The sequence below is a fragment of the Globicephala melas genome, chromosome 8 (assembly GCF_963455315.2).
Source record: "Globicephala melas chromosome 8, mGloMel1.2, whole genome shotgun sequence".
NCBI lineage: Eukaryota > Metazoa > Chordata > Mammalia > Artiodactyla > Delphinidae > Globicephala > Globicephala melas.
The window spans coordinates 24,604,642-24,629,736 of NC_083321.1; the positions used below are offsets into that span (position 1 = coordinate 24,604,642).

General features: G+C 48.4%; 1 protein-coding gene across 2 annotated transcripts; it reads left to right on the plus strand.

Annotated features, from left to right (window-relative positions):
• Window positions 1-1,462: 1,462 nt before the first annotated feature.
• On the plus strand, window positions 1,463-8,943 carry C8H11orf91 (chromosome 8 C11orf91 homolog). 2 transcript variants are annotated; one of them, XR_011377677.1, is made up of 3 exons: window positions 1,463-1,584; window positions 2,141-2,255; window positions 8,738-8,832. XR_011377677.1 is itself a non-coding variant. In XM_030864763.3 (2 exons), exons 1-2 carry the CDS (start codon window positions 7,015-7,017, stop codon window positions 8,821-8,823), a joined length of 582 nt encoding a protein of 193 aa, XP_030720623.1. In that variant the 3' UTR covers window positions 8,824-8,943. The 2 variants fall into 2 exon arrangements, 1 of the variants encoding a protein (XP_030720623.1); XM_030864763.3 differs by lacking the exons at window positions 1,463-1,584; window positions 2,141-2,255 and adding an exon at window positions 7,015-7,510 and having other exon boundaries at window positions 8,738-8,943.
• Window positions 8,944-25,095: the final 16,152 nt, after the last annotated feature.

Below are 25,095 nucleotides of genomic sequence, written 5' to 3' on the forward strand. Positions count from 1 at the left end.
AACAGAAAACCCAATTTAGAGTAGTTTAATCAGATAGAGTCTGGTTTCCTTGCATAAACAATCTGGAGGTGGGCAGCCACTAGCGTTGTTTTAGCTGCTCAGTGATGTCTGGGCTGGGATATTTGTGCTATTTTTGGTCTTTCCCTCCTGATCACAAAGTGACTGCAGAAGTGTCAGCATTGCATCTGGGTTCTAGGCAGGCAAAGGAGATGAGGCGAAAGCTTCAGTTGTTTCTGTCCCTCTTATAAGGAAAGTGCAATCTTTCCCAGAAAGCTCCCAGGTACCTTCTTCATGTTTTCTGACTAGAACTGTGTCTCATGGCTATTCCTAGCTGCACGGGGGCTGGCACAGTTTCCAGCCTCTGTAGGGGAAGGCAACGAGGGAAAAGTGTTTAAAACAGTCATTGAGAATAGCCAGCCAATAGCATCTACCACCCCATTGGCCACACTGAACAGGCTACTGATTCCTTCCTCCTACCTGGTCTCTGCACCTTCTAAACCTAATTCTTTTTTTTTTTTAAATAAATTTATTTATATTTGTCTGTGTTGGGTCTTTATTGCTGTGCGCGGGCTTTCTCTAGTTGAGGTGAGCGGGCGCTACTCTTCGTGGTGGTGCGAGGGCTTCTCATTGCGGTGGTTTCTCTTGTTGTGGAGCACGGGCTCTAGGCGCATGGGCTGTAGTAGTTGTGGCTTGTGGGCTCAGTAGTTGTGGCTTGCAAGCTCTAGAGCTCAGGCTCAGTAGTTGAGGCACCCGGGCTTAGCTGCTCCGGGGCATGTGGAATCTTCCCGGAACAGGGCTTGAACCCATGTACCCTGCACTGGCAGGCAGATTCCCAACCACTGCACCACCAGGGAAGCCCTAAACCTAATTCTTAAGCTTTTAATTCCATGAGCTGTCTCACAGACCTCTGTGTAAATCCTCAGTATCAACCTCCGTTGCTTGTGAACAGAAAATTCTGACAGACCTACCCCTGTAAGTGTTACTGTCAGGATACATGAAAACACAGTAAGTGGACAATAAGTGTTAGTGACAATTATTTCACCCAAGCTTGCATAGCTGGTTCATGCTGGTTGATGGTTAGACTCAGCTCTTATCTTCCAAACCCCTGTACTCTCCATGCCAGGGAATCTACCTCCCAGGCTTCAGTTTATTAAAAACTGTACTTACTCTGCAAATGCAGAGGAACACATCCACCAAGAGAAACAAGAATAAGGGCTGGGCTGCATTGTTTAGAAACTTTCTTGAAATCGTGGATGCTGGGAAGGGAGGTGGGAATGCCTGCTCCCTACCCACGCCCAGGTTCAGACCAACACAATGGTTACTTCAAATGAGTAATAAAGAAAAGACTGTTCCATGCTTCCCAGAATAGCTGGGCCCTTGAACTGTGGCACAAACAACTTCCAGTTAGAGCCAGCCCCCTGCCAGGAAGAGGACGGGAAGCCAGAGGGCAGGAAGGTGGCCTCGCCTGCGGGCTGAGAGAACAGTTGGGAGGCTGTAGCAGGGAGTGGTGAAGAGACTGAGCACTGGAGCCAGCCTGCCCATGTGGAACACTAGCTCTGACGCTAACCAACCACAGGACCTCAGGTAAGTTACTTAACCTTGTGTGCCTCAGTTTCCTCACCTGGAAAATGGGGATAACATCACCTACTTCTAGGGGTTGTTAGAAAGACGAAATTAGTGAAGACAAGTACCTGGCACGCAGTAGCCTCTCTTTATGTGTTTACTACTATAGGGACAGAGTAAAGGGACAAAGTAGGTGATTAAATAGTTCATCCCAAAGGGGATCTTAAATAGAAAGAACAGCGTGGAAGACCCCTGTAAGTTCATGATCACTCAAGAAAGCAGGCTTGCGTAGCAACGAAACCAAGCAGGCTTGCCTAGCAACAAAACCACACAGACTTGCTTGGCAAAAAAACCATACCACAGAAGCATGAGACATGTCCCCAAACAATAAAACAATTGTGGAATGAGTCCTACATCATTGAGCCCCTTGAAGTCAGCAAGTTAATCGTCCTTGAGAAGGGGATTTATCTGCTTGTACTAAGAGCAGAAATATAGGAGAAAGGTGACATTATACTGAAACCTGAGATGATTTACCATATCTTACTATATGTTACCACCTTTTTGCTCACTTCCACAGCACCATGACAGTTCCGGGTTGACTATGTAGGGACAAGAAACCCCGCCCCCCCGCCCTGCTGTGGAGGAGGAGCTAATGATGGAAGCTTGATGTTTACTGAAGAATGAGGAAGAAGGTGTTCTTCTCCCCCTCTCCACTCTTCCTTCGATTATAAAACTGTAGCCCACTAAGTTCTCAGGGTGTCACTCCCTTGCCTGCCAGCTTGTATTTCTCACGAGCATCCTTTACTAATAAACTCTTTCCTTACCTGTCACTCTGCCTCTCACTGAATTCTGTGCCAAGACAGGAGAACCTATGCTCTACTAAGTCCCGAAACGCATTCTGCGGTTTCACTACCACTGTCTTCAGCAGGACAACAGGGAATCAGCTTCTAGGGTGTAGGGCTTTTCAATCTGGAGTGGGTTTGATTTTCGAGGAGAGATCCCCTGCTCCATTTTTCTCATCAATTTACCAGGACCTAATGCTGAATTAAGGAATCCATGTGTAACTGAATACTAATCATAGTCACACCTCATTGAGCACCCGTGATGTGTCCCAGGTACTGCTTATACATATTTTCATCAAATACACCAACCTTGTGATGTAGGTATTATCTTCATTTTATAGGTCAGAAAATGGAGGATCAGGGAGGTGGCATGACTTTCGCAGAGTCACAAGGGGTCCTGATTCAGACACGACTCTTGTCTCAGTTGGTTCAGGCTGCTATAACAAAAATACCATAGACTGGGTGGCTTAAACAACAAACATTTATTTCTCATAGTTCTGGATGCTGGGAAGTCCAAGATCACAGCTACAGTGTATTTGGTGTCTGGTGAGACCCCACTTCCTGGTTCATAGGTGGCTGTCTCCTGTGCCCTCATGTGGCGGAAGGGGCAAGGGAGCTCTCTTTTCTAAGGTCACTCATCCCATTCAGGAGGGCTCTTTCTTCATGCCCTAACCACTTCCTAATACCCTCCCACTGGGAGTTAGGATTTCAGCATATGAATTTGGGTGGGACACAAACATTCTCTTCATAAAAAACGCTGTTGTATTCCAAGCCACAAACACTGCATGTCCCTAAAAGCCACCCAGAGCCAAGGCAGGCGTGGCAAATCGTGACACACCCCTCAAGAGGCAGAGACCCTAGTGAAGATGTGACGGCCAGCAGTGTGTCTAGATGCAGAGTTAGAGTGATGGAGGGGAAGGGGACTCCCAGGGGAGGCTTTCTGTACCATCTCCAGCAGTCCCATGACGGAGAGAACCAGGTGAACAGCACCCCACGTACTCCCAGGACCTTCTGGAGAGGGCTGTGGCAATGGAAAATTACAAACCTCAACTGCAGAGAGGCAGCCTGGGTTAAATAGAAAATTTAAATCAGAGTGTTGGGAGGAACTTACATCCTGCAGCGTCATGATTCTTAAGAGTGACCCTCCTGGCCCCTCTTCTCCAGAGAGTGGAGGAAGGACTGCCCTGCTTAGTGAGTTTGGAGAAAGGACCAGGTCGGTTCTTGGCCAGCTCTTCACTGTGCCGGTAAAGGCCCCTTCCCTGCACACGAGGCCTGTGGTTTTCCCAGAGGGCCTTGCGCAGCGTGGGTGAGCTCACCTGAGAGGTGCAGTATCAGGAAGCCCACCTGGCTGCCAGACCGATAGCAGCATCCTCCAGCTGACCTTTAGCAGCAAAAAAGGACTCGTGTGTGTCTTTCTCAGTTGGTTCCAAATGCAGGCAGGGGGCAGGTGTGTTAGGAATTGTGTCCCTCAAGTCCCAACAGGATGGCACTTAATGGAGATTTGGGGGAAGAGGCAGGTGATACAAGAGCTTTAGACCGCAGGGAGAGAAGAGTTCTGTTTAAAATGCATGCAAGCCTGCTCATCTTTTCATTAGTGACTTGAATTTCCTGGACCTTTGTTTGCAGAAATAATCGGTAGGGTTCTGCCTTAACTACCATGGTTTGTTATGACCCCATATGGACTTCACCTCCAAACTGGGGTTTATCTCAGTGTTTGTTCATTATGGCGCCTGAGTTTTCTTGTAGTGTGGTTGTTAGAGGAAACAACCTTTTTAACCCATTGTCTCATACAACTGTGTTATAAGCAAGCCGTCCAGTATCAAATCTGTTTAGATTATCTTGGGGTTAAGAAAAAACATCTGGAAGGTTTTTCTCTTTGAATGGATAAATACAAGTAAAAACATGTGATTATATCACATCATTTAAAAAACATAACGTGGGCTTCCCTGGTGGCGCAGTAGTTAAGAATCCGTGTGCCAATGCAGGGGACACGGGTTCGAGCCCTGATCCGAGAAGATCCCACATGCCGCGGAGCAACCCGTGTGCCACAACTACTGAGCCTGTGCTCTAGAGCTCATGCTCCGCAACAAAGAGCAGCCCCCGCTCGCTGCAACTAGAAAGCCCGTGTGCAGCAACAGAGACCCAACGCAGCCAAAAATAAATAAATTAATTAAAAATAATAGTTTAATAATATTATTTAATCATATTATTTTATTATTTAATAATATTAGTAGTAGTAAATAATATAGTTTAATAAAAATAAACTATAAAAAACATAATGCAAAATCTCTTTCCATTCTAAGGATCTTCAGTAGGTAATAACAAGTGCTAACATTTACTGAGTAGGTATTACGGCCAGGTACTTAGATTGTCTCATTTAATCTTGCCAATCCAAGCAATTAGGTACCATTACTAGTCCCATTATATAGATGAAAAACAGGTTCAGAAAGGTTCAACCTACACAGCCAAATACATAGTGGATCCAGGGCTCAGTCCCAGGCCTGAGTCCCAAACCCTGGTTCTTACCACTACTATGGTTCCTACTACTGTAGGAATGGAAAAAAAAACTTTTCCTCAACTCCCTTAGGTTCAGTAGCTGGGTCATGAGAATTAAAGTAGCAAAAGACAGATTAACAGGAGAAAAGATTTATTATGTATGCATATGTGGGCCTTACAGAAAAGTAATGAAAACCCAAAGAAGTGTTTAGGCTTGAGAGCTCAGAAACCATTTCAACAAAGGGTGTTAAATTGCGAACAAATGATAAGACAAAGGGAAAGGGGTTTGGATTTCTAGGCCTTTTAATTTCTAGGTAAATGGTGGGAAGGTAAGTATACGGGGGAAACTTATGGAAGACAAGGGTTGTTTGGTAAGGTCTGTTATGCAGGCTCAAGTTAGTGCCATCTCCAGTAATAAGGGTCATCTCTTCTTCCTGGCACGGGAGAGGGAGTTGGGGACACCTTCACTAAGGGAAATTTATTTTCTTTACAAAGGAAATTTTGTTACCTTTACAAAGGGAAATTTATGGCCTGCTTTTAGGCCATAAAAGGAGAGGAGGAAGTTCCTCCTGTGTCTGCTTTTTTCAATTGCCAACTTAAAATAATTCTTATGCCAAAGTGGCATATTTGGGGGTGGTATATTGTGATCCCCTTCAGTTCCCACAACACATAACACTGTTTTAAAAGTGTCCAAATATTTATTGAATCCTATTATATGCTCAGCATTATAGGATCCTTGAGCTGGACCCTTGCCCTCAAGGAGCTTACAGGTAAGTGTGGGGAGGAAAATCTTCTCAGCTTCAGACAAGCCCCTCAGTGGGGGTTGCTGCTCCTTACATTTGGACAGAGTTTCTAAGTTTACAAGTGCTTCACACACACTATTCTGTCTTCCATCTGATTATCACAAACAACCCTATGAGGCAGCCTGGTTCTCTTATTTTTATTTTACAGAAAGCCATCTTAGAAGTCAAGCAACTTGTCCATCTTGGATATCTGATTCTCTCTGCTTTGCTGCCAAACACACACACACACACACACACACACACAGCATTTGCTAGTGGAGCTGGTACTGACTCAGATCTTGACTGGCCAACAGTCTAAACTGGCCCCCACCCATCTTTGTTCATTTACATCAATATCATTAGGCAGACGTTTTCAAGGAAATTTACTCACCCTCAGTCTATGATTAGTACAGGCTACTCATCTATATGAGCTGGGCATGTCCCTTGGACAGTATGTCCAAGACACCGTAAAGAAGAGCTGAGCTGTTCGAGGGCCATTCTGCAGGATTTCCTTTTGGTGGTTCGTTTACTGCCTGTTAGCTCCTGATAATGAATGTTCGGAAGAGAACTAAACTACATTTCATTGAAGACACCTAGTTCAGATCTATTCCAAATCCATACCAGGGTCCCTTTCTTCCAGAATCGTCCACAACACTGGGAAATTTGGTAGAAACATGGGTTGGCTCTAACAGCCATTCCCATCTACCCTCTTCTTCCGTTGTAAAGGAGGAAAAGTCAGACACTCCTGTCCCTAAACTTCTTTGCAATGAGGAGTGGTAAGGGAAGTCTGCTGGGGCAGGGGGCAAGTTTCTAGGAATTTTTTTTCTCCCTATAGAAGGAGAGGAAGACTGAAGAAAGTTTTCCCTCGGAGTTCTGACCAGCTCCCAGCTTCCTACTTTTGCATGAAGTTATGGCGGGATGCGAGAGCAGGCGCCAGGGGTGCAGTAGCTCGGTTGTGAGGCTTGCGGAATTTAGGGGCGGTAGGAGGAGTCGTGGGGCGGGATCTGGAGGACCCGGACCTGTCGTCGAGGATGTTGGCGGAGCGCCCGGAGGGGACGGGTCGCACATCAGGGCGTACGTGCGGGATTTCCCTTTCCAGCTACTCCGCTGGCCTTTCTCACTCTAGGGGCGCGTCGGTGGGCGTGGTCATATTCTGGGGCGTGGCCAGCGGGGCTTTAGAATCTTGATTGTTTGGGGCGGGGCCGGGCGAAAGGGTGGGGGCCGCTCTCCCTCGGGGCGTGGCCTGTGGAACCTCAGAACCAGGGTGACTCGGGGCCAGGGCTCGCGTCTCCCGGCACGGGGTTCCTCCCACTCACCTTCCCGTTCAAAAGATGCCGAAGGGGCGGCGCGGCAGCCAGAGCCCCACGAGGAGCCAGCGGCCGGCCCCGCCCCTCTACTTCCCGTCCCTCTATGACCGCGGCATCTCCTCGTCCCCGCTCAGCGACTTCAACATCTGGAAGAAGCTCTTCGTGCCGCTGAAGGCGGGAGGGGCGCCGGCGGGCGGGGCGACTGGGAGCCAGCCTCTGCCCCAGGCGCACCCTGCCCCAGCGCCCCTGCCGCCACCGCCGCCTGGCCTGGGTTCCCCCAGTGAGCGCCCCTGTCCCCCGCCCTGGCCCTCCGGCCTGGCCTCCATCCCCTACGAGCCTCTGCGCTTCTTCTACTCGCCACAGCCGGGGCCCGAGGTGGCTGTCTCGCCCCTGGCCCCCGGCCCCACGACCCCCCGGCTAGCCTCTGCCTCCCATCCCGAGGAGTTGTGCGAGCTGGAGATCCGGATTAAGGAGCTGGAGCTGCTCACCATCACTGGGGACGGCTTCGACTCCCAGCGCTGTGTGTAACCTCGGCCGAGCCCACCCTTACCCTGCCTCTGCTCCCTCCTTGGCTCCATGCCCCCTGAGCCCCTCACCCTCAGTGTGGCCTTGGGCTCAGACTCCAGCTTCCAGGAATCCCTGATCCCAAACCGATCCCCTCAGAACCCAGACACTCCATCCTGGATTTCAACCGATTCCTTTGCCCACCATAAATCTGGACTTCACGGCCCCCTTTGCCCCAAATTCCAGCCTCCCTCCGTCCTGAGCCCTTTTGTTAGTCTGGACTCTGAGCCTCTAAACCTGGAACTCTGTCCATCACAACCCTCAAGTTGAACTTTAAGCCTCCTGCACAGTGATACTAACACCCTGGAGTTTCGCACACCGCCCCCCCACCCCCTCCCGAGACACACAGCCCCTGTCTCTAGAGACCTGACTTTTAGTGTTTATCTTAAACTGGGGTCCTCAATGGGAGGAGGGGGAAGTAGGTGAGGGTCAGTTGATCTGTAGGGGGAAGTGTAAGACCCAGAAGGCCCAAGGATGTTCACTGAGGAGTTTGGGCATCCTCAATTTCTCACTGCTGGAAGGTAGCCTCCTGTGACCCCTGGCCGCCCTTTCACCAGGGTCCTTGCCTCTGCCGTCTGGTCTAAGGTCTGAAGTCTTGGGCAGACCAGCTGTGCTGATGTGGGCAGGATTCCTCTGCTGCGCAGACTTGAGTCCTTGATGTTAGAGAGTAAAGTAGTTAAACCCAATTCTACTCCCAGAAGGACCAAGCTGCACTGTAGAATATTCTGCTCCCAGATGGACCAAACAGCCATAGGCTGTTCCACAGATTTTGTCCTTCCCAACACCTTGTCTGGCTAAGGCTAGCCCCTGACCACTGGAAAAGGGCAGATGGTTCTAGAAAGACCATCCCCATTATTGTGAAATAACAGACATGTTTAGGTCCATGTGGCCATAGGAATGGTCCCCAATTCATCAGGCACCCTGTAATGTCTCCTTCCTCACATCCTCGGGAAGAAAACTCCAGGAATACTTGGGCTTTTCTGAGTCCTGGATTTCTCAACCACCTATTCTCCACTTTGACGTGTTTTGGCTGTTAGGGTTTTTTTCCCCTCACCCACCTTGGGTCATAATGGGTTTGGGGCTCATGTAGGGAGCACACAATTGCTTCCCAGAAGCTTGCTTTGGAAGTGTTAGAAAAAGCCCTTATGTCTCCTACAGCTAAGTTTGTTTTGCTCTCCTGCAGATAAATTCTTGAAAGCGCTGAAAGATGAAAAGTTACAAGGCCTGAAGATGAGGCAGCCTGGAAAGAAGTCGGCCTCTCTCTCCTGAGGAGCTGCCCACCAGAGCCTAAGCAGCGGCCTCCTTAGGTGTTAGTGCTTAGATAATGTGCCCCGTTTGTTGTCATTTCAAAGATCGTTATTTTTTGTTCTGTATTTACTGCTGTTCTTGTTGATCCCAGCACATACTCTACATACAGTGCCCACTTGAGTGGTAAAGCTCATGGTCTCTCTCCTGTCTGTGCTGCTGCTGGGGAAGCACTCTCACGGGGGCTGGAAGCTGCTGCCCAGCTGGCATTCAAGGGAGGAGGGGATCCCCAACACTGCCAAGTCGGGGTGGGGGGACTGGGAAAAGCCAAGGGCAACATATATTTGGATCTGTTGCTGTGACCCTGCTCAGAAAGGCTCTTTGAGGACTGGGACAAGGGCTTAGTTTGTTTCAAACAGCTTTAGTCCTTGGAAATGTTTTTAGTTTTTAAATGGTTTTTGGAGCACAAAACTCTTTGATAATCTGATCAAAGACACGGTCGTTCCTAGAAATTCATGTAGTCAAGAAATATTTGAGTGCATGTTATGTGCTAGGCGCCCTCCTAGGCTCTTGGGGCTGGGGGGTGCAGACAATAAATATAAGTAAACCATAATAGGGTATCAGAAGATGACAGGCTAAGGGGAAAACAAAAAGAGTAGGGGTGAGGATGGTCCTGAGGGTAGGAGGAAAGCAGGGTTTCTTGAAGAGGCAACATCTAAACAAGGTTTGACAAAGGTTAAGGGCGACAGCCAGGTGACAACCTGGGGGCATGTTTCAGGGTGAAAGGCAGGTGCGAAGGCTGAAGGTGGGATGCTTGAGGGTCAGCAGAGAGCCCAGCTGGCTGGAGCAGGAGTGGGGGGAGAGTGGTAGGGACGAGTACAGAGAGGGTCCATTCGAGCGGGACCTTACAAACCATAGTAAGGACTTGGGGTTTTACTCCGAGTGGGATGGGAAGTAGTTAGAGTGTTTTCAGCTGACGAGTAACAGGATCTGACTTGCTCTATGTTGAGAACAGGGTAAGGAGGGACGCAGAGAAAGCAGTTAGGAGGCTGTGGGAATTAATAATCCAGCTAAGCGAGAAGCGATGGTACAGCATTTCTGCCCTTTCCCCCTTGCTGGGTCCCCCATGGGGCACCCGCTGCGGCCGCCGTCCCTCTGCCAGGTGCTGCCTCTACGGCCAGGAGGAGCAACAGCTCAGCGCAGGAGTATGCAAAGGGTAACGTAGTTGATAGAAAAAAATCTTCCATCAAATGTAACGTTTTGGTGCTTGGCATCTAGACTCCCTTGTGCCCTCACTGTGCCAGCAGCACGGTAGAACATAGGCAAAGAATCCATCAAGTTTGGAGAATGAATAGGAGTAAGCAGTGAGCCGGGTATTTCAGAAGACAGGTTAAGAAGGGGTGTAACGGGGGGAAGCCGTCGGCTCTGACAAATGCTGCTGCTCGGCCACGTGAGAGGAGCCTGAACATTCGCTTTTGGATTCAGCAACTTGGATTCAGTACCGGTGATCTTGCCCAGAGCAATTTTGGTTGAGCGATGGGGGTTAACACCTGAGTGGAGTAGTTTGGGGGAGAGAACGGGAGCAGACGAGCTAGAGACAGCAGGTGTAGATGACTTTTTATGGAGCTTAGCTTCAAGGAAAGCTGAGATCTGAGCAGGAGCCGGCAGGATAAACGGGGTTGACAGAATGGTTTTTTAAGAAGGAATAAATGACCAGACGTTTGTGGTCTGATGGAGAATGACCCAGTAGAGAAAAACTGACGAGGTAGAAGAGGCTCCTTTGACGCACAGCAAGCCAAATGCTGACACGCCAAGGTTTGCAGCGAAGAGAGGACTGATTTGCGAGGCAGCCAGATGAGAAGCTGTGCGAACAAGCCGCAGGTCAGGTATGGTCCGCCCCCCCAAGGCAAGGGCCTGGGGTATTTATGGGGTAGTGAATAAAGACTCAGGGTGGCCGGAGGCGTGGGGAGCATGGGGAGGTGGTTGGAAAAGGTGCGGTAATTGTCCTTCTGCTTGGGTGTAACTCGGCTACAGGCCTCTGCGTGTTCTGAGGGTGGAGGTTTTAGCCCTCTGATGTCAAAAAGTCACTGAGCGGGGGCTTCCCTGGTGGCGCAGTGGTTGAGAGTCCGCCTGCCGATGCAGGGGACACGTGTCCCGGTCCGGGAAGATCCCACATGCCGCGGAGCGGCTGGGCCTGTGAGCCATGGCCGCTGAGCCTGCACATCCGGAGCCTGTGCTCCACAACAGGAGAGGCCACAACAGTGAGAGGCTCGCGTACAGCAAAAAAAAAAAAAAAAAAGTCACTGAGCGGACACTGGCACAGGCCCAGTTAGAGGGTCAGTGGTCCTATCCAGTCTTAACCCACTCAGATCGAATTAGACACAGCTGATTCCAAGTTTCTGGACAAAAACTCAGGCAAAAATCTTACTGTTTAGGCTTTGTGCTGCTTGGAGGACATGCAAGTCTTAAAACGACCTTGATTAGTGAAGGCAGGTGAAATGGATTTAACCCACGGTTTCAGAGAGATGAGGAATTGCTGGAATGGTATCCTTGAGTAAACCAGCGGGGTTGGGTCTAGTTTACAGTAGAGGGATTGGCTTTAGATGGAAGCAGAGATGGTTTATCTGTGATAGCGGGAGGTTGTATCTGCGGTGTAAGGGTGCAGACGCTGATAGATGGATAGATGGGGTGGTGAGAGCCCTGGATGTTACATACACTTGCCCCTAAGTTTGTGCAGCGACCTCTAGCTTGAGGATGCAAATGTGCACACCTGTGAGGCCCAGCTGGACACTCTGGGTGTGGCGCCGGGAGCCAGGGGGAGGCTGGCAAGCCCCAGAGCTCCTGCCTGACCGCGGGGTCAGTTCCAGCCACTGCCGCCCAGCCAGGAGTGTGGGCCCAGTGTCAGGCAAAAGCTCTTGGGTTGTAAATCTTAGCAATGAATTCCAGTGTTTCCAAAACCCAATGCGGGACATATAAAGGCTGGACAGTCCCCCAGAGTTTGCAACCTCTGTTCTCCCCATGGGAGTCTGCCCACCCTGGGCATTCCAGGCCCTGTCTCCCCTCTCCAGGAAGAAGCCAGATTCCCATTGCCCCAGGCTGGTTGTTACAAGAGAGGCTCCACTGTTCTAGAAAACTGCAGGCTGGCAAGTGCAGTGAGGGGAGCTAGAGACTCTTAATGAGAATAAATGAGAATAAACTAGGCATCAGGAAAACCCAGCGCAGAGCTCAGGTGGAGACAGGGCTGTCCAGTGGGACCCTGTTTCCCATTCCCTCTCCAGAGGCCCAGTAGCCCCCGCCCCCATCCCTCCAGGCTCGAAAATTGGCCACCAGTTAAGTGCATACTGGGCACAGAGGGAGGCAGTTGATGTGAACAATCTAATTCTCACTAGCACCTTGTGAAATAGGAACCGCTCTTGGCATGTTTTACAGATGAGGGAACAGGGGCTCTGAAAGGTGAAGTAGCTTACACCCACCCCCCTCCGCCACCCCTGCTGTTCCTGAGCACAGAGCTAGGGAATGGCAGAGCCAGGACTGGAACTCAGGCCTGTCAAGGTTCACCCAGGCTGTCCCGCGGCATGGGGCACAGGTACAGGGGGAGCCCTAGTGAGCTATCAGAAGGAAACATTAGGCTCAATACTGGCAAGACATAGTTTTGGGGTTGGCTGAGTTTCCCACAATTTCCCAAGTGAGAATGGGGTTGACGGTATTATGGTGTCACATCCCAGGAATGCCCACACCCAGCCCTGTCACCTATCCCTTCATCCCATGGCTTTGGTCACAGGTCCTGTTATCAGGATGGTGGGGGAGGCAGGTCCTGTGATTGTCAGCCCCTCCAGAATGAAATGGAATGGAAGAGGCTGTTCCCCAAAGAGAAGGTTGCTTGGCAGATGAAAACAGGATGGGGTCCCAGTTGAGCGAACACCCTATGCAGAGGAATAATAGAGTAGTGTGCTGGAGCCAGCTCGAACAGCTCATGAGAGCCAGTGATTAACTTTTCAGGAATTTTGTAAGCTGGTTGTTAAATACAGCCATTGTTAAAAATTAAACTATATCAACTTACAATTAAACTATATTTAAAACTAAAGTAATAAATATTCAAAATTCAGCACTCCCTAATTATTTTGCTACATTTTACAGTTACCTACACTCGAAGTTATTTATGGCTCTTCGTCTGTAGAGCAGAAATACTATAGAACGATGTGCTAAGGTTACATTCCTTCCTAATAATGCCACTTGACGTCTTGAAACTGGCCACAGTGAGAGTATTTACACTCTGGAAACTGGCAAATGTACAAATCAGGGTTGTTCCTGTCCTCTTCACCCTTCCCAACCTCCATAAAGACTTGGTTGTCAAACATTTACCAGTACACCACCAGATAAACAGGAAAAAAAATGTATAGCTGAGCTAAAGGGAAAGCTGCTTTGGAGCATTCAAAGTTGGGCTGAAGGTATGATTGGAGCTCCCTGCTGCCTCCAGCTTGATTGCCCACTTAGTTACCAACATGGAAGAGCTAGGAAAGAAGAACCTGGTCATGCCTGCTCACAAAGGCAGGCTTTACCTTGTAACAGGCGCTCAGGGAGCACGGGCGCACTGACTTTTAAGATGGAGTAAGCTTGGCCACTGGTGATGCAGGGCCCAGGGAATGTCTGGACTCCGGCCAATCAGATTAGCAACTTGTACTCTCAGGACATCAGGGTAGAGGGCACGCAGAGGGAACAGCCTGTGGGTGAGGGACTGAAGTACATCCTCTCCAATGGTAACTGGTTTGAGCAAGATGGAGCAGGAAACCTGATAGAGGGTGAAACCGACTGTTTAGATCATGACCGCTTCATCAAAGGATCTGTCAGTCCTGAGGGAAGTAGAGAGTTCAGGTGTGATGGGAAAACCTGCCACTCCCTCAGCCAAGTAACCTGTGCCCCACTGTATGGCCAAAGGGGTCAGGCCGGATCCAGCACCTGCGGGGGCCTGGCTTCTCGGAGCAGGAATAGAAGAGATGTAATCACCGCTTTAAAGACTTCCCTCTCACTGGAGATGAAGGCCGTGTTGGTACCTCATGCACACTGGCCTTTTCCTTTCAACGGCATCTAGATTCTGTCCCCAACCAGATATGTTGGGACATTATATCTGGGACGTTACTTAACCTCTCTGAGCCTGTCTCCTCATCTGGGAAATGGAGATATTGCTCTCATGGGACGGTTGGGTGGGGACAACAAACAAGGTGATAGATGGGGAACTGCCCCCAGCTGGGAGTCATGATTACTGTTTCCCACCCAGTTTAGGACTCAGCCCTCACTGCTAAGCTACTAGTACAGGGAGTGGTGGTGGCCTCGGGGTTTGAGCTGGAGGTTGGCCTGACCAGCAGGGAGGGAGAAACGTTGAATTTGCAGGGCCCTAGAGCTCCACCCACAAAAAGTAGCAAGTGGGTGAGCGTGGCTGGAAGGCAGTTTGGGGAAGAGGGTGATTCTTTTCTAGAGAGGGCCAACCACGTTTCTCCCAGGCAACGTCACATCTGCCACATCAGGTGAGCTCAAGGGCTTGGCCTCTCTGGAGGTGGTGCCCCAAAGGGAGAGCTTTGGCCATCGCCCAGGCCTTCTATCCCGTCCATAGCAGAGCATCAGCACATCCAAGAAGCCATCTGTGTGGCGACTGGAGGGAAAGGACTGGAGAGGAATCAGAAGGTGCATCAGTGACGCACAGCTGGAGATGCACATATTCTAGGCGCTTTTCTGGTTGAGAGGAAAGAGGCCACTCAAACTAGTTTATTTAAATAACAAGAGCAGATGCCAGTAGGCTTGTTTGGTTACAAACAGTAGAAACTTACTCAAGAGAAATAAACAAAGGAGGCATCCAGGCCTTTAGGAGGAAAGGAATGAGGTGCTGCCACTGGACACTCAGCTCCAACCACATTCCTCGGAGAGCAAATGTGATCGGCTCGTCTGGGCTGCATGTCCATCTCTGTCCATGTTGGGGCGGGGTGGCCAGGGTCCTGTGATCGCAGCCCCCCCAGAAGCCCTTGGAGCTGGGGAGCATCTGCAGACACACCACATGTCCCATCACAAGCCTCACGCCAATTGGCACCAGGGCTTGGAAGCCACCAGGAGCCCAGGCAGTTGCCCTCCTAACTCCTTCTCACTCTACACACCTGTGCACCTCCTGCCTTTCTGATCAGTTTCCTCCTAGAGAGTCACTCGGGTTCCCCATTCACAGGAACCTTTCCTAGTTCCAGTTCCTAAGAGCAGAATGGCAGTGGATTGCCAGTGGCTTTGAGCTTAGGTCGCGAGTCAGGTGCCAGGAGAGACAGAGCAGGAAAGGTCCTATAATCAGCGGATGATTCTACGGGAGCCTGAGGGAGGATTCCTCCAGAGGGGGGATAAATGTTAGCTATTCCATCTATCCATTCCCAGACTCCCCCAGGATTATTAATCTCTGCAGAGTTTATCTGAATGCAGTGCACAGAAACTAAGCCTGCATGCTTTTACTGATTTGTTCATTCATTTATTCATCCAATGGCTCTGTCAGTGAAGCAGGTTCTTCACTTCTCTGAGCCCTTTTCCTCATGGAAAATGTGCATGATAATTGGTGTTGCGAATTAACTGAGATAATGTGTGTGAACTGCTCAGCTCACCACCTGACACACAGCTAATGCTCACCTTCCTAGGGTTTGCCAGGCAAATTTGCATCAAGGCTTCTGGTCATTAACACAAAGTCCTTGTTCCTCTCATGTGGGGCGGGGGGGATCCACTAGGTGACAGCATGGATTTAGACTTGGGATGAAACAGCCCCCATCCCCTCACATCCAGGGCTGATATTTACAAGCTTGTTCTTTATCATCTAGAAGAAAATGCCATTTGGAAATCTTTAGGGAGGAGGAGACACTGTGGCCATTGCAGGCATTCATTGCAAAAATAAACACAGATGCAACATCAGGCCCTTCTCAGAAGCTGCAGGTGGCCACCTGCTGAGAGCCACGTTTTACTTGCACGGGGAAAATATTTTTCCAGAACCAGTTTCAAGGCGAAAAACCCAGTTCACATGAATAAAAGAAGCTGGACTGAACTCATTAATACTTATTATCTGCACTGGTCTGCTCTGGCTGCTATCACAAAGTACCATAGACGGGGTGGCTTGAACAACAGATGTTTATTTCTCACAGTTCTGGAGGCTTGGAAGTCCAAGATCAAGGTGCTGGCCAGTTCAGTTCCTGGTGAGGGCTCTCTTCCTGACTTGCAGTTGGCCACCTTCTTGCTGTGTTCTCACATGGCAGAGAGAGAGAGAGCTCTGGTGTGTCTCCCTCTTCTTATAAGGACATTAATACCACCATGAAGGCCCTACCTTCATGACCTCATCTAAACCTAATTACCTCCCAAGGCTCCATCTCCAAATGCCAACACACTGGGGATTAAGGCTTCAACCTATGTATGTGGGGCAGGGTGGGGTGGGGTGGGGGGACACGTTTCCATCCATAGCAGATCTATGTTGTCTAATAGAACTATCTGCAGTGACAGAACTGTTTTGTATCTGTGCTGTTTAATATGGAAGTCATTAGCCACACATGGCTATTGAGACTTGACATGTGGCTAGTACACCTGAGCAACTGAATTTTAAATTTTATTTCATTTTAATTATTTAAATTTCAGTTTAAATAGCCACATGGGGTTAGTGGCTACCATGCTGGACAGCTCAAGTCTATATATATATTTTTCCCCCTTATTTAATTGATTAGATCATGTTGAGTGTGGAAAGAGGGAAGTTTGGGGTTTAATGTAGGCTTGGTTTCCAGCATTAAGTGATATGGGAGCAGGTCAAAGTGGTATCTCTTTAGAAACCAGTGAAGTGAAGCCACTGCCTATGGGGACACAGTGGGTTGTCAGCTGAGCCCACCCGCTCCCTCCAAGTAGCAGCTCCTCTCTGTGTAAGCCTCCAGGAAGCTAGGCTCCCTTTTTATCCCTCCTGGAAGTGATTTGGGAAGAGTCACAGGACAATCAGGAAAAGGCTCGCTTGTCCGAGATGTGGAGTGTTTGTGCACGTGCGCACGCGGGCATGTACGCAATCAGGCCTCTTGCAGAACAAGGTTGTGTGACCCTCTGCACGGGAAAGAGGGTGGTGTCTAAATCTGAATTGCTCACTGCATCCTTCCCCATCCATCCCAAAGAAACAGTTTACTACAGGTGCGTTTCAAGAACTGATGTCATTTTATAGTTTGTTTCAGGAACAGAGCAAAGATGCTCTGACGAGACCAGTTCTAGCACCAGAAGAGGTGTCTTGGGGTCTGAGTGCAAGAGAGACCACTGGGGGTTAGTGACACTCTGGGAGTTTCTCCCCAGCCCTGCCACAATATCACATGATACCAACTATCAAGCACTAGTTATCAAGGGATTTCTCTGTGCCAGGTCCTGGGCTCAGCACGCTACTTATAGCATCTCATTAATGTTTATAGCCTGAACCTATGAGGAATATGTCCTCATCCCCACTTACAGAGGCACAAAGAAGTGTACAGCTAGGATGTGGCCAAGCTGCTCTAAAGCCCAAACACTTAAACCCTTAGCTCATTGTTTCTTGACTGGCTTCAGTTTATTCTATTTTCCCTGTTCCCCTCCAGCCCACCTCAGCCAGCTGCTATGGACAGTGTGTGGGCAAATGTCATAACTGACAAGAGTCTGGACTCCAAGATAAGGACAGGCAAGTTTTCTCCTGAATCCAGCACAGGCGAACTTCACTTTAGCAACGCTGTCCCTGAGCAGTGACATGAGCAGTCTCATGGAGTTTTACTAAATAGAATCTTATTTTCCTCTGGCTTACCATATGATTCTGGTAATGAGTTCCATGTCATTCTTACAGAGCCGACCGTCTTTGCTGCCAGACCTTTAAATGCACCAAGCTCAGGTGTTTTGCAAGTTGCTTGCTAGGACCAGGATGGTATGCCCTGGGTGAGTTGAGTCTTTTGGGTGCTCAGAAGAATGACTCCTGGGAGTGATGGGACTGTGGAATCTGTGGGAGATCTGCAGCCGGTTCCAGCTAGTCTCACCTCAGCCAGGTGATGAAGAGCCTTTCCTATCACAGCACCAGCGACGTCTCCCTAGGTGTCCTGAGCTCACCCTCTTTTGGGGGGCGCTTATTGGTGTCCTGAGCTGTTGAAAAGGGAGGCTGTCCACAGTTGGGGGCTGGAAGGGGCTGAGCATAGGAGTCACTCCTGGTGGATCAATGGGTAATGCTTCAGCTCTGGCAAGATAGTGAGTTTCCCAACGCTAGAAGTATTCAAGCAGAGGCTAATCAATAACAATAGTCCATCATGCTCGTAGAGTGCCCTGCAGTTGGAAACTCTGTGTTCTCTCCCTCCAGCTCTATAGTCACTTCACTGACTAGATCCCAGCTTCATTTCACAGATAAGGCTCAGAGAGGGGACATGACTTGCCCAGAGGAGCACAGCTAGAATGTGGTAAAGGTGAGGTTCCAATCTAGGCCGGATGACCCCAAATCCTAACATGGGCATCCCTTTAAAGTGTGATAACAGTGGCCTTGACATAGATTCAGAGCTAGAGTAAAACTTTTCAGACCCCAAACTGAAAATATTTTGGTGTCCTCTCACTCCATGCATGATTTAAAATCAAGGAAATTCTTCCACTCCCACTCAGTGGTGACTACATTGCTTTCTTCCCCTAAATATTAAATTATATTTAAAACCCTCCATCTCCTCCCCATTCTTTCCCCTCTCCCTCATTTTGAGTACCTGCCCGGCTGAAGTCCTAATTCTGCTTAATCTTTGACCAGGTAGGCCTCTATAGTGTCCACAGGTCATGGGGTGGATTGCAGGGTATAAACCTGGATCATTTCCCCAGTAAATTCTGGGGAAATTTACTGGGAGACATCAGTTCATCACATGGTGATTTCTAATATTATGAGAATTTGTAAACGCTTGTTAAAATCTTTTCCTTATGGGGAATGGAGAAAGAACTAGTACGCAAGAGAAAAGACAAAATGTGAACACATAGATCCACTAACACCTTGGAAAGAAAATTACCAGCAAGAGGATGTGCTTTATTTCATGTGCAAAATTTCCAGGAGTAAACAAACACAATTTCAACTAAGGAAAACAGGCTAATGCAGCAGAGAAATGGTATCACAAAGAAAGAAAAAGTGGTATCACTGCAGAGCTCTACCTGGTTCACCTGTTTAGATTTGCTCCACAGAGCACTATAGTTCAGAGGCTGAATAAAAACCCAAGCCCATTCATTAATAATCCAGTATGTTCTGAATGGCAGTGTACTGATATGAACAATGCAAAGTGAGTGTTCGGTGCACCGTGGTTTCACTCGTAAAGTACTGAATATATGGTTCCTGAAATCAACAAATACTTGTTGATTCTTGGCAGTTGGCAACTTGTTCTCTATCCCCACTGGTATATTGTGGGTACCTTACTAATCGGTTAAAGATCCTTGGGAAGGAAAGCTGTGTGTAGCCTAATCAGAAGATGCAATTGCAGAGTCTGTTATTTTCTAAACCTAAATGTTTCCAGAAAGAAGGGGACTTCAGTTTTCATTAGGCTGGCTCTTATGAGGTAGAAAAATCGTTGAATGCATGGTGAGTCCTTCATATGTTGGGCTTTGCGTCTCAAGGATCAGTCTCTGTGCGTGAACTCTGTGCGGGGAGGCGCTGTCTCGCTCACCGCTGAATCCCGATCACCTAGCATGGCGTCTGATGCATAGTAAGAATTCAGGAAAGTTTGCTCAGCCAATGAAGGACTGAATGGATGGCTATGTGGAAGCTTCTATCAGTGCTTCCTGTACAGTTCCAGTTAAATGAAAGATTAACAGTCAACAGACATGCACATCCCTGGCAGAAAGACAGCCCTGCAGCCCTTCTCCGGGCCTCGTATCTGCTCAAGTCACGGCTTCTGGTCTCAGCCTTTGGTTCTCCTTTACCTGGACCATTAAAAGAGTTGGCCCCTGGGACACAGAAAGCTTGTCTGGGACCTTCCAATTTTCAGGACAAAACCTTAAATTAGAGAGAAGCAAACTTTTAGTTCCCAAAGCACCTGAACATTAATACATGAAGCAACTCGGGCAATTTGGCAACCCTTTGTTTTCACGGTCTTAAGACTATCTACGCCCTTTCTCTTGATGCTGTCAAATTTGATCTAGAAAATGGACTACTCCAGGAGCATGCAAACAGTTTCTGGCTTTGCCACCAGCCGAAGCATGAGAAATCCGGTCCAACAGATGACTTATCGGTCGACCCTATGTCCCCAATCCAATAGTTTCTAAACGTCCCGTAGGTAAGACATCTGGGTGGTAGCCTGACTTTTCATTAGGTTATGTCGGCATCACTGGGAATATGGCTTCAAGAGATGTGGCTTCCACAGGCCCTGTGGGGCTCCCGTAGGCCTCAGCCACCAGGAGCTGGGTGACAGAGTGGGCACTGGGGGCAAAAGCAAGCCCTTTTATATGTTCTGTGAAGGCCTGGCAGAGTCCAGAGCAAGCACACAGAGCCCATATCAGAGACCAGGTAACCTGCAGTGTTTTCCCTTCAAGAGTTAGCCAGAGCTCTTTGGCTTGGAGGAGGGGTAGGTGGTGAAACTGTTATGCTAACAAAACTTGATTTCAGTTCTGAGGAGTCAGATGACCTCTCCCTAAATGTGGGTTTTTCTTTGTGCAAATATGAACACTGGAATGTTGTTAAAATGAAGTACCCAATTGTGTCAACCAGTATTTGTCATAACTGTACCTCCAAAAGGTCATAGAGAGACTCACAGCAATTGTGTTTCCCTCTAACCATCTGTGTACATTTTACAGTTAATTGACCATCACTCTCACTAATGTTTTCATTACTTGGTTCCATACTCCTTCCTAGGCACATCCTTTCTGGCTTCCAGTGGCCAGCAGAGCTCTTGAGTTGGATGCATGACATTTCCTAAAAGATGTCTGGAGATCATCCTTTGGAATAAGTTTGCTCTCCTATTTCTAATGGAGACCAGCAAGGAGGGGCTGGCTTTGTCATGTGCCTTTTCCAGCTCCCTGGGGCTGTGTATGTCAGCCATTCCTGGGATGGAAGTAGGCACCAACCACTTCCTTCCATTTGATCACGTCATTGGTCCTGAGAGCTAGGAGCAGCCAGGGTCCAGGAGGAAAGAAAAAGCAAATGCGGGAGCAGGGAAGCCCTCTGTTCCTGGGCCCACTGGTCCTCTCCTCTGCCGTGCTCTCCACCCCATGGCGAGCCCTGCAACAGCATTTTGCAGGGGCTCTAAGTTTATTCCTCGTCACTGAAGCAAGACAGCAGCTTCGGGGGAGTCTTTTGTACATAGTTGACCTTTCTTTACAGAGGGGCAGAGTGGAGTGAAGAATCGCTCCCTCAGTCTCTAGGTACTTTCTGAGTGTTTGCAGAAAGCTTCAGCAGTTAGGCTGAAGTGAGGAACATCACTGTGTTGCTGCCCAAATCTCACTGGAGCCGCAAAAGCCCAGGGTCGTGTCTCTCCATTAGGGCATAGGGACTCCTCTGAAACATTCAGAGTTGGGGTTTTGGTCTATTTTTATTACAGGAGATAGGCTTTCTTATCTCTAATCTCCTTGGCTTCAAGGTTACTTCTTAGTCAATGTTCTGATTTCTTAGATCTTTGTTTTGAATACAGCCCATCATGGCCTCTGAGCCTTGACCATTCAGTTTCAACACCTGCTGCTAACAGACTCTGTTTCTTGGTGTTTCCTAGCGAAAGAATCTGGTTGGCCTAGCCCCACGTGCTAAGCCACATTTTTTTGGTGGCTGGTCAGCCTATGAATCTGTGGCTCCTGGGTCAGATATGCCTCCTGTCCAACCAGCTTGGATCAAAGGGCGGAGCATGGAGTATAACACAGAGTCTCTGGTCAGGTCTAAACATAAGGCTGGCATCATGATTGCTGGGACTAGCAATGAGGAAATAGGTGGTCTTGGGAGTTTATGTCCCAGACTAACGTCATCCCTGGACTCCTCGGGAGCACCGGATGGGACTTCTTTATGTTCTGAGAAGGGCATGTAAGCAAACATTGGCTTATTCTGCCCCTGGACACCATCTGCCCGAAGAATACAGTCGTGGATGGGCTGGAACTGCTGCTCAGGGGCCTGTGGATGGCCAGGGGTGAGCTCTTTTTAGCTGATGAGCTCATGCCCCAGGTTGAGACCACAGGGTGTCTGCCAGACCCACAACTGTCCTTTAACAACCCCCAGCGGGCACTGCTGTACAACTGATTTGTGAGTCCATCTCACCATCTGGAGTAGGCAAAATGAGGCGCAGGCAGGTTTGGGGGCGTGAAAGCCTTTGCCATTTTATTTTACCATAAAAAATTCTAATAGCATATGAACACTGTTCCTGGCAGAGGCCAAGGACGTACAAAGTTAATTAGGAAGCAGAGCGTCACATTACAACAGGTACAGTCAAGCTCCTGTTCGGTACTTGCCTTTGCCCAGCATGTCTAACATGTTTGGTGAGAATTCCTGGCCTGGGTTTACCCCCCAGAGCGAAAGCGCAGGCACAAGTACTTACATGTCCTCCAAATCATAGGCAGCAACAGCAAAACACAGCTCCAGGTGAGGCTGGCTTTTATGGGCAGTTCCAAACTTAGGATCATCTTTGTATTTTTATTTTACAGAATGTAACTACTTTAAAAATTTTATAGAACATGTGACCAATTAGTTCAGTAGATGGAAGGAGCTAAAACATTTCGCTGGATGAAACTGAATTATGAAGCTAATACTTTAGTAAGAACATCTTCAAATATACTTTTTTTTTTTTTTTTTTTTTGGCGGTACGCGGTCCTCTCACTGTTGCAGCTTCTCCCGTTGCGGAGCACAGGCTCCAGACGCGCAGGCTCAGCGGCCATGGCTCACGGGCCCAGCCGCTCCGCGGCACGTGGGATCTTCCCGGACCGGGGCACGAATCCGTGTCCCCTGCATCGGCAGGCAGACTCTCAACCACTGCGCCACCAGGGAAGCCCCTCAAATATACTTTTGAAAGCATTTTCGGATACATTATGCCACGTGCTCCTTACAACCACCACGGGAGGTAGGAAATGCAAAAGTTCTTATACCCATTTCACAGATGAGGAACCAGAGACTGGTTTAACGTGAATTGTCAAGGCCTTGATTATTTCTGCTTTTCTCAAAACTTCCAGACCAACGATATTCCTCTGATTCTATTCGGTCAAACCATCTCTCAACTCAGTTTGTGTGTGGGTTTGGAGGGGGCCAGTTTAGTCATAAGGTAGAGATGGGGGAAAATAAAGTGAAGCCACAGTTAATTTATGTAAAATACATTGATGGCCTCCCTCCATAATTCACAAAAGTCTGGCCAAAGTCAGAGAATGGAGATAATCAGTTTCAAGATTTCATTATATAACAACTTCCATTAAAGTGCGGATCTGTCCTATGAAGACAAATTCTGCCCCATCACAAATTTCTCTGTTTTTGAAACCTGCATAATCAAAGCAACTTAATATCCTCTAAAAGAATTTTGTTTCTGGCACTAATTCTATTGATACTTCCTAAATATCCCTTCCCAGAAACACCCTACATTTTAGCACTTATCACAGGCTAGGATTCTGTAACAGTTCACCTTAAGAAATCAAGAGACTTTACAATTCTTGGGACATTAACTTATTAAATATTTAGAAGGGAAGAGCCACAATAATATCAATTTTACTAGAGACCAATTTCGTTTCAAAAGACTCTGTTGAGAAGCTCATCAGTTTTCACATCATGCAAGTGTGTGGCCAGGAGCCATATTAACATCACCTGAGCTAAGATCATTCGTTTCAATTTACAAGTATTTATCATTGCTAAGCAAGACGTTGTGCTAACTGGGCCTCAGTCAGAAGTCACTTCCTAGACCCAGCAGCATTTTCAACAGGGCAGGTGTTGGGGTGGGAGTGGTGGGCAGGTCTGCAAGCACGTGCATGCTCACTTGACGTGGGAGTCGAGGATGCCCTCGCCTCTCCGTGGCAGTGTCCACAGGGACTGCCCACCTGCTGGCTGCCATCCTGGGGGTAGTGGCCAATTCCAGGCTTTTGAAGGACCTACCCTCTCATGCTTCCTCCTCTGGGTACAAGCCCTCAGCAAAAGCCCTCAATGAAAGGGTCAGTCCAGGGGCGCCATGCTTATGTCACATGACCCCTGTCTCCTTGCTGACAGCTGATTGTATAGGCACCTGACCCAAGGGTGGCTCATCGTAGGCGGGTGAACTGGACCAATCCGAGTCTCAAGAATTTGCCCTGTGGGCACAGAGATGGCAGCCAGAGAGGGGTGGGTAATGAAAGGGTAAAGTTGTGCAGAGTGGGTCCTGGGGTGGATTTTCAGCTACATACACACTAATGAGAAAACAGAGAAGGACAGTAGGCCGAGCGAAGCAGGAGAATGGAGCAGGTATGCAGAGAAAAACAGGTGAAAGCCCGTGTGGAGAGAGAACAGGAGACAGCCGGGGGGAGGACGTCGGTCTCCATCCCTCCCCACCGGGAGCTGTTCTGTTTCCATGAAATGGCCCTGCGTAGGCACACCTGGTCTTATTGCGCTTTGCTTTATTGCACTTTGCAGATATTTCATTTTTTTATAAATCGAAGGTTCGTGGCAACCTTGTGTCAAGCAAGTCTATTGGCACCATTTTTCCAACAGCATTTGTTCTCTTCATGTCTCTGTATCACATTTTGGTAATTCTTGCAATATTTCGATTTTTTCATTATTATTATATTTGTTATGTTGGTCTGGGATCACTGATCTTTGATGTTACTATTGTAATTGTTTTGGGCGCCATGAACCACGCCCATATAGAGGACAAACTTAGTCAATGTTGTGTGTGTTCTGACTGCTCCACTGACCGGCTGTTCCCCCATCTCTTCTCTCCCTCTTCTTGGGCCTCCCTATTCCCTGAGATACAACAATATTGAAATTAGGACAATTAATAACCCTACAATGCCCTCTAAATGTTCAAATGAAAGAAAGAGTCTAATGTCTCTCATTTTAAATCAAAAGCCGGAAGTGATTAGGCTTAGTGAGAGGAAGGCATGTTGAAAGCTGAGACAGGCCAAAAGCTAGGCCTCTTGCACCAAACAGTTAGCCAAGTTGTGAGCGCAAAGAAAAAGTTCTTGAAGGAAATTAAAAGTGCTACTCCAGTGAAAACACAAATGATAAGAAAGTAAAGCAGCCTATTGCTGGTCTGGAAAAAGTTTTAGTAGTCTAAAGATCCAGCCAGCCACAACATTCCCTTAATCAAAGCCCCATCCAGAGCAAGGCCCCAGCTCTCTTCAATTTCATGAAGGCTGAGAGGTGAGGAAGCTGCA

What these genes read in the sequence shown, in the direction of transcription:
- C8H11orf91 (XM_030864763.3), top strand. Translation starts at nt 7,015, where the DNA reads ATGCCGAAGGGGCGGCGCGGCAGCCAGAGCCCCACGAGGAGCCAGCGG. An exon ending in CGGCTTCGACTCCCAGCGCT is followed by an intron (nt 7,511 to 8,737) that starts GTGTGTAACCTC and finishes GCTCTCCTGCAG; the next exon opens with ATAAATTCTTGAAAGCGCTG.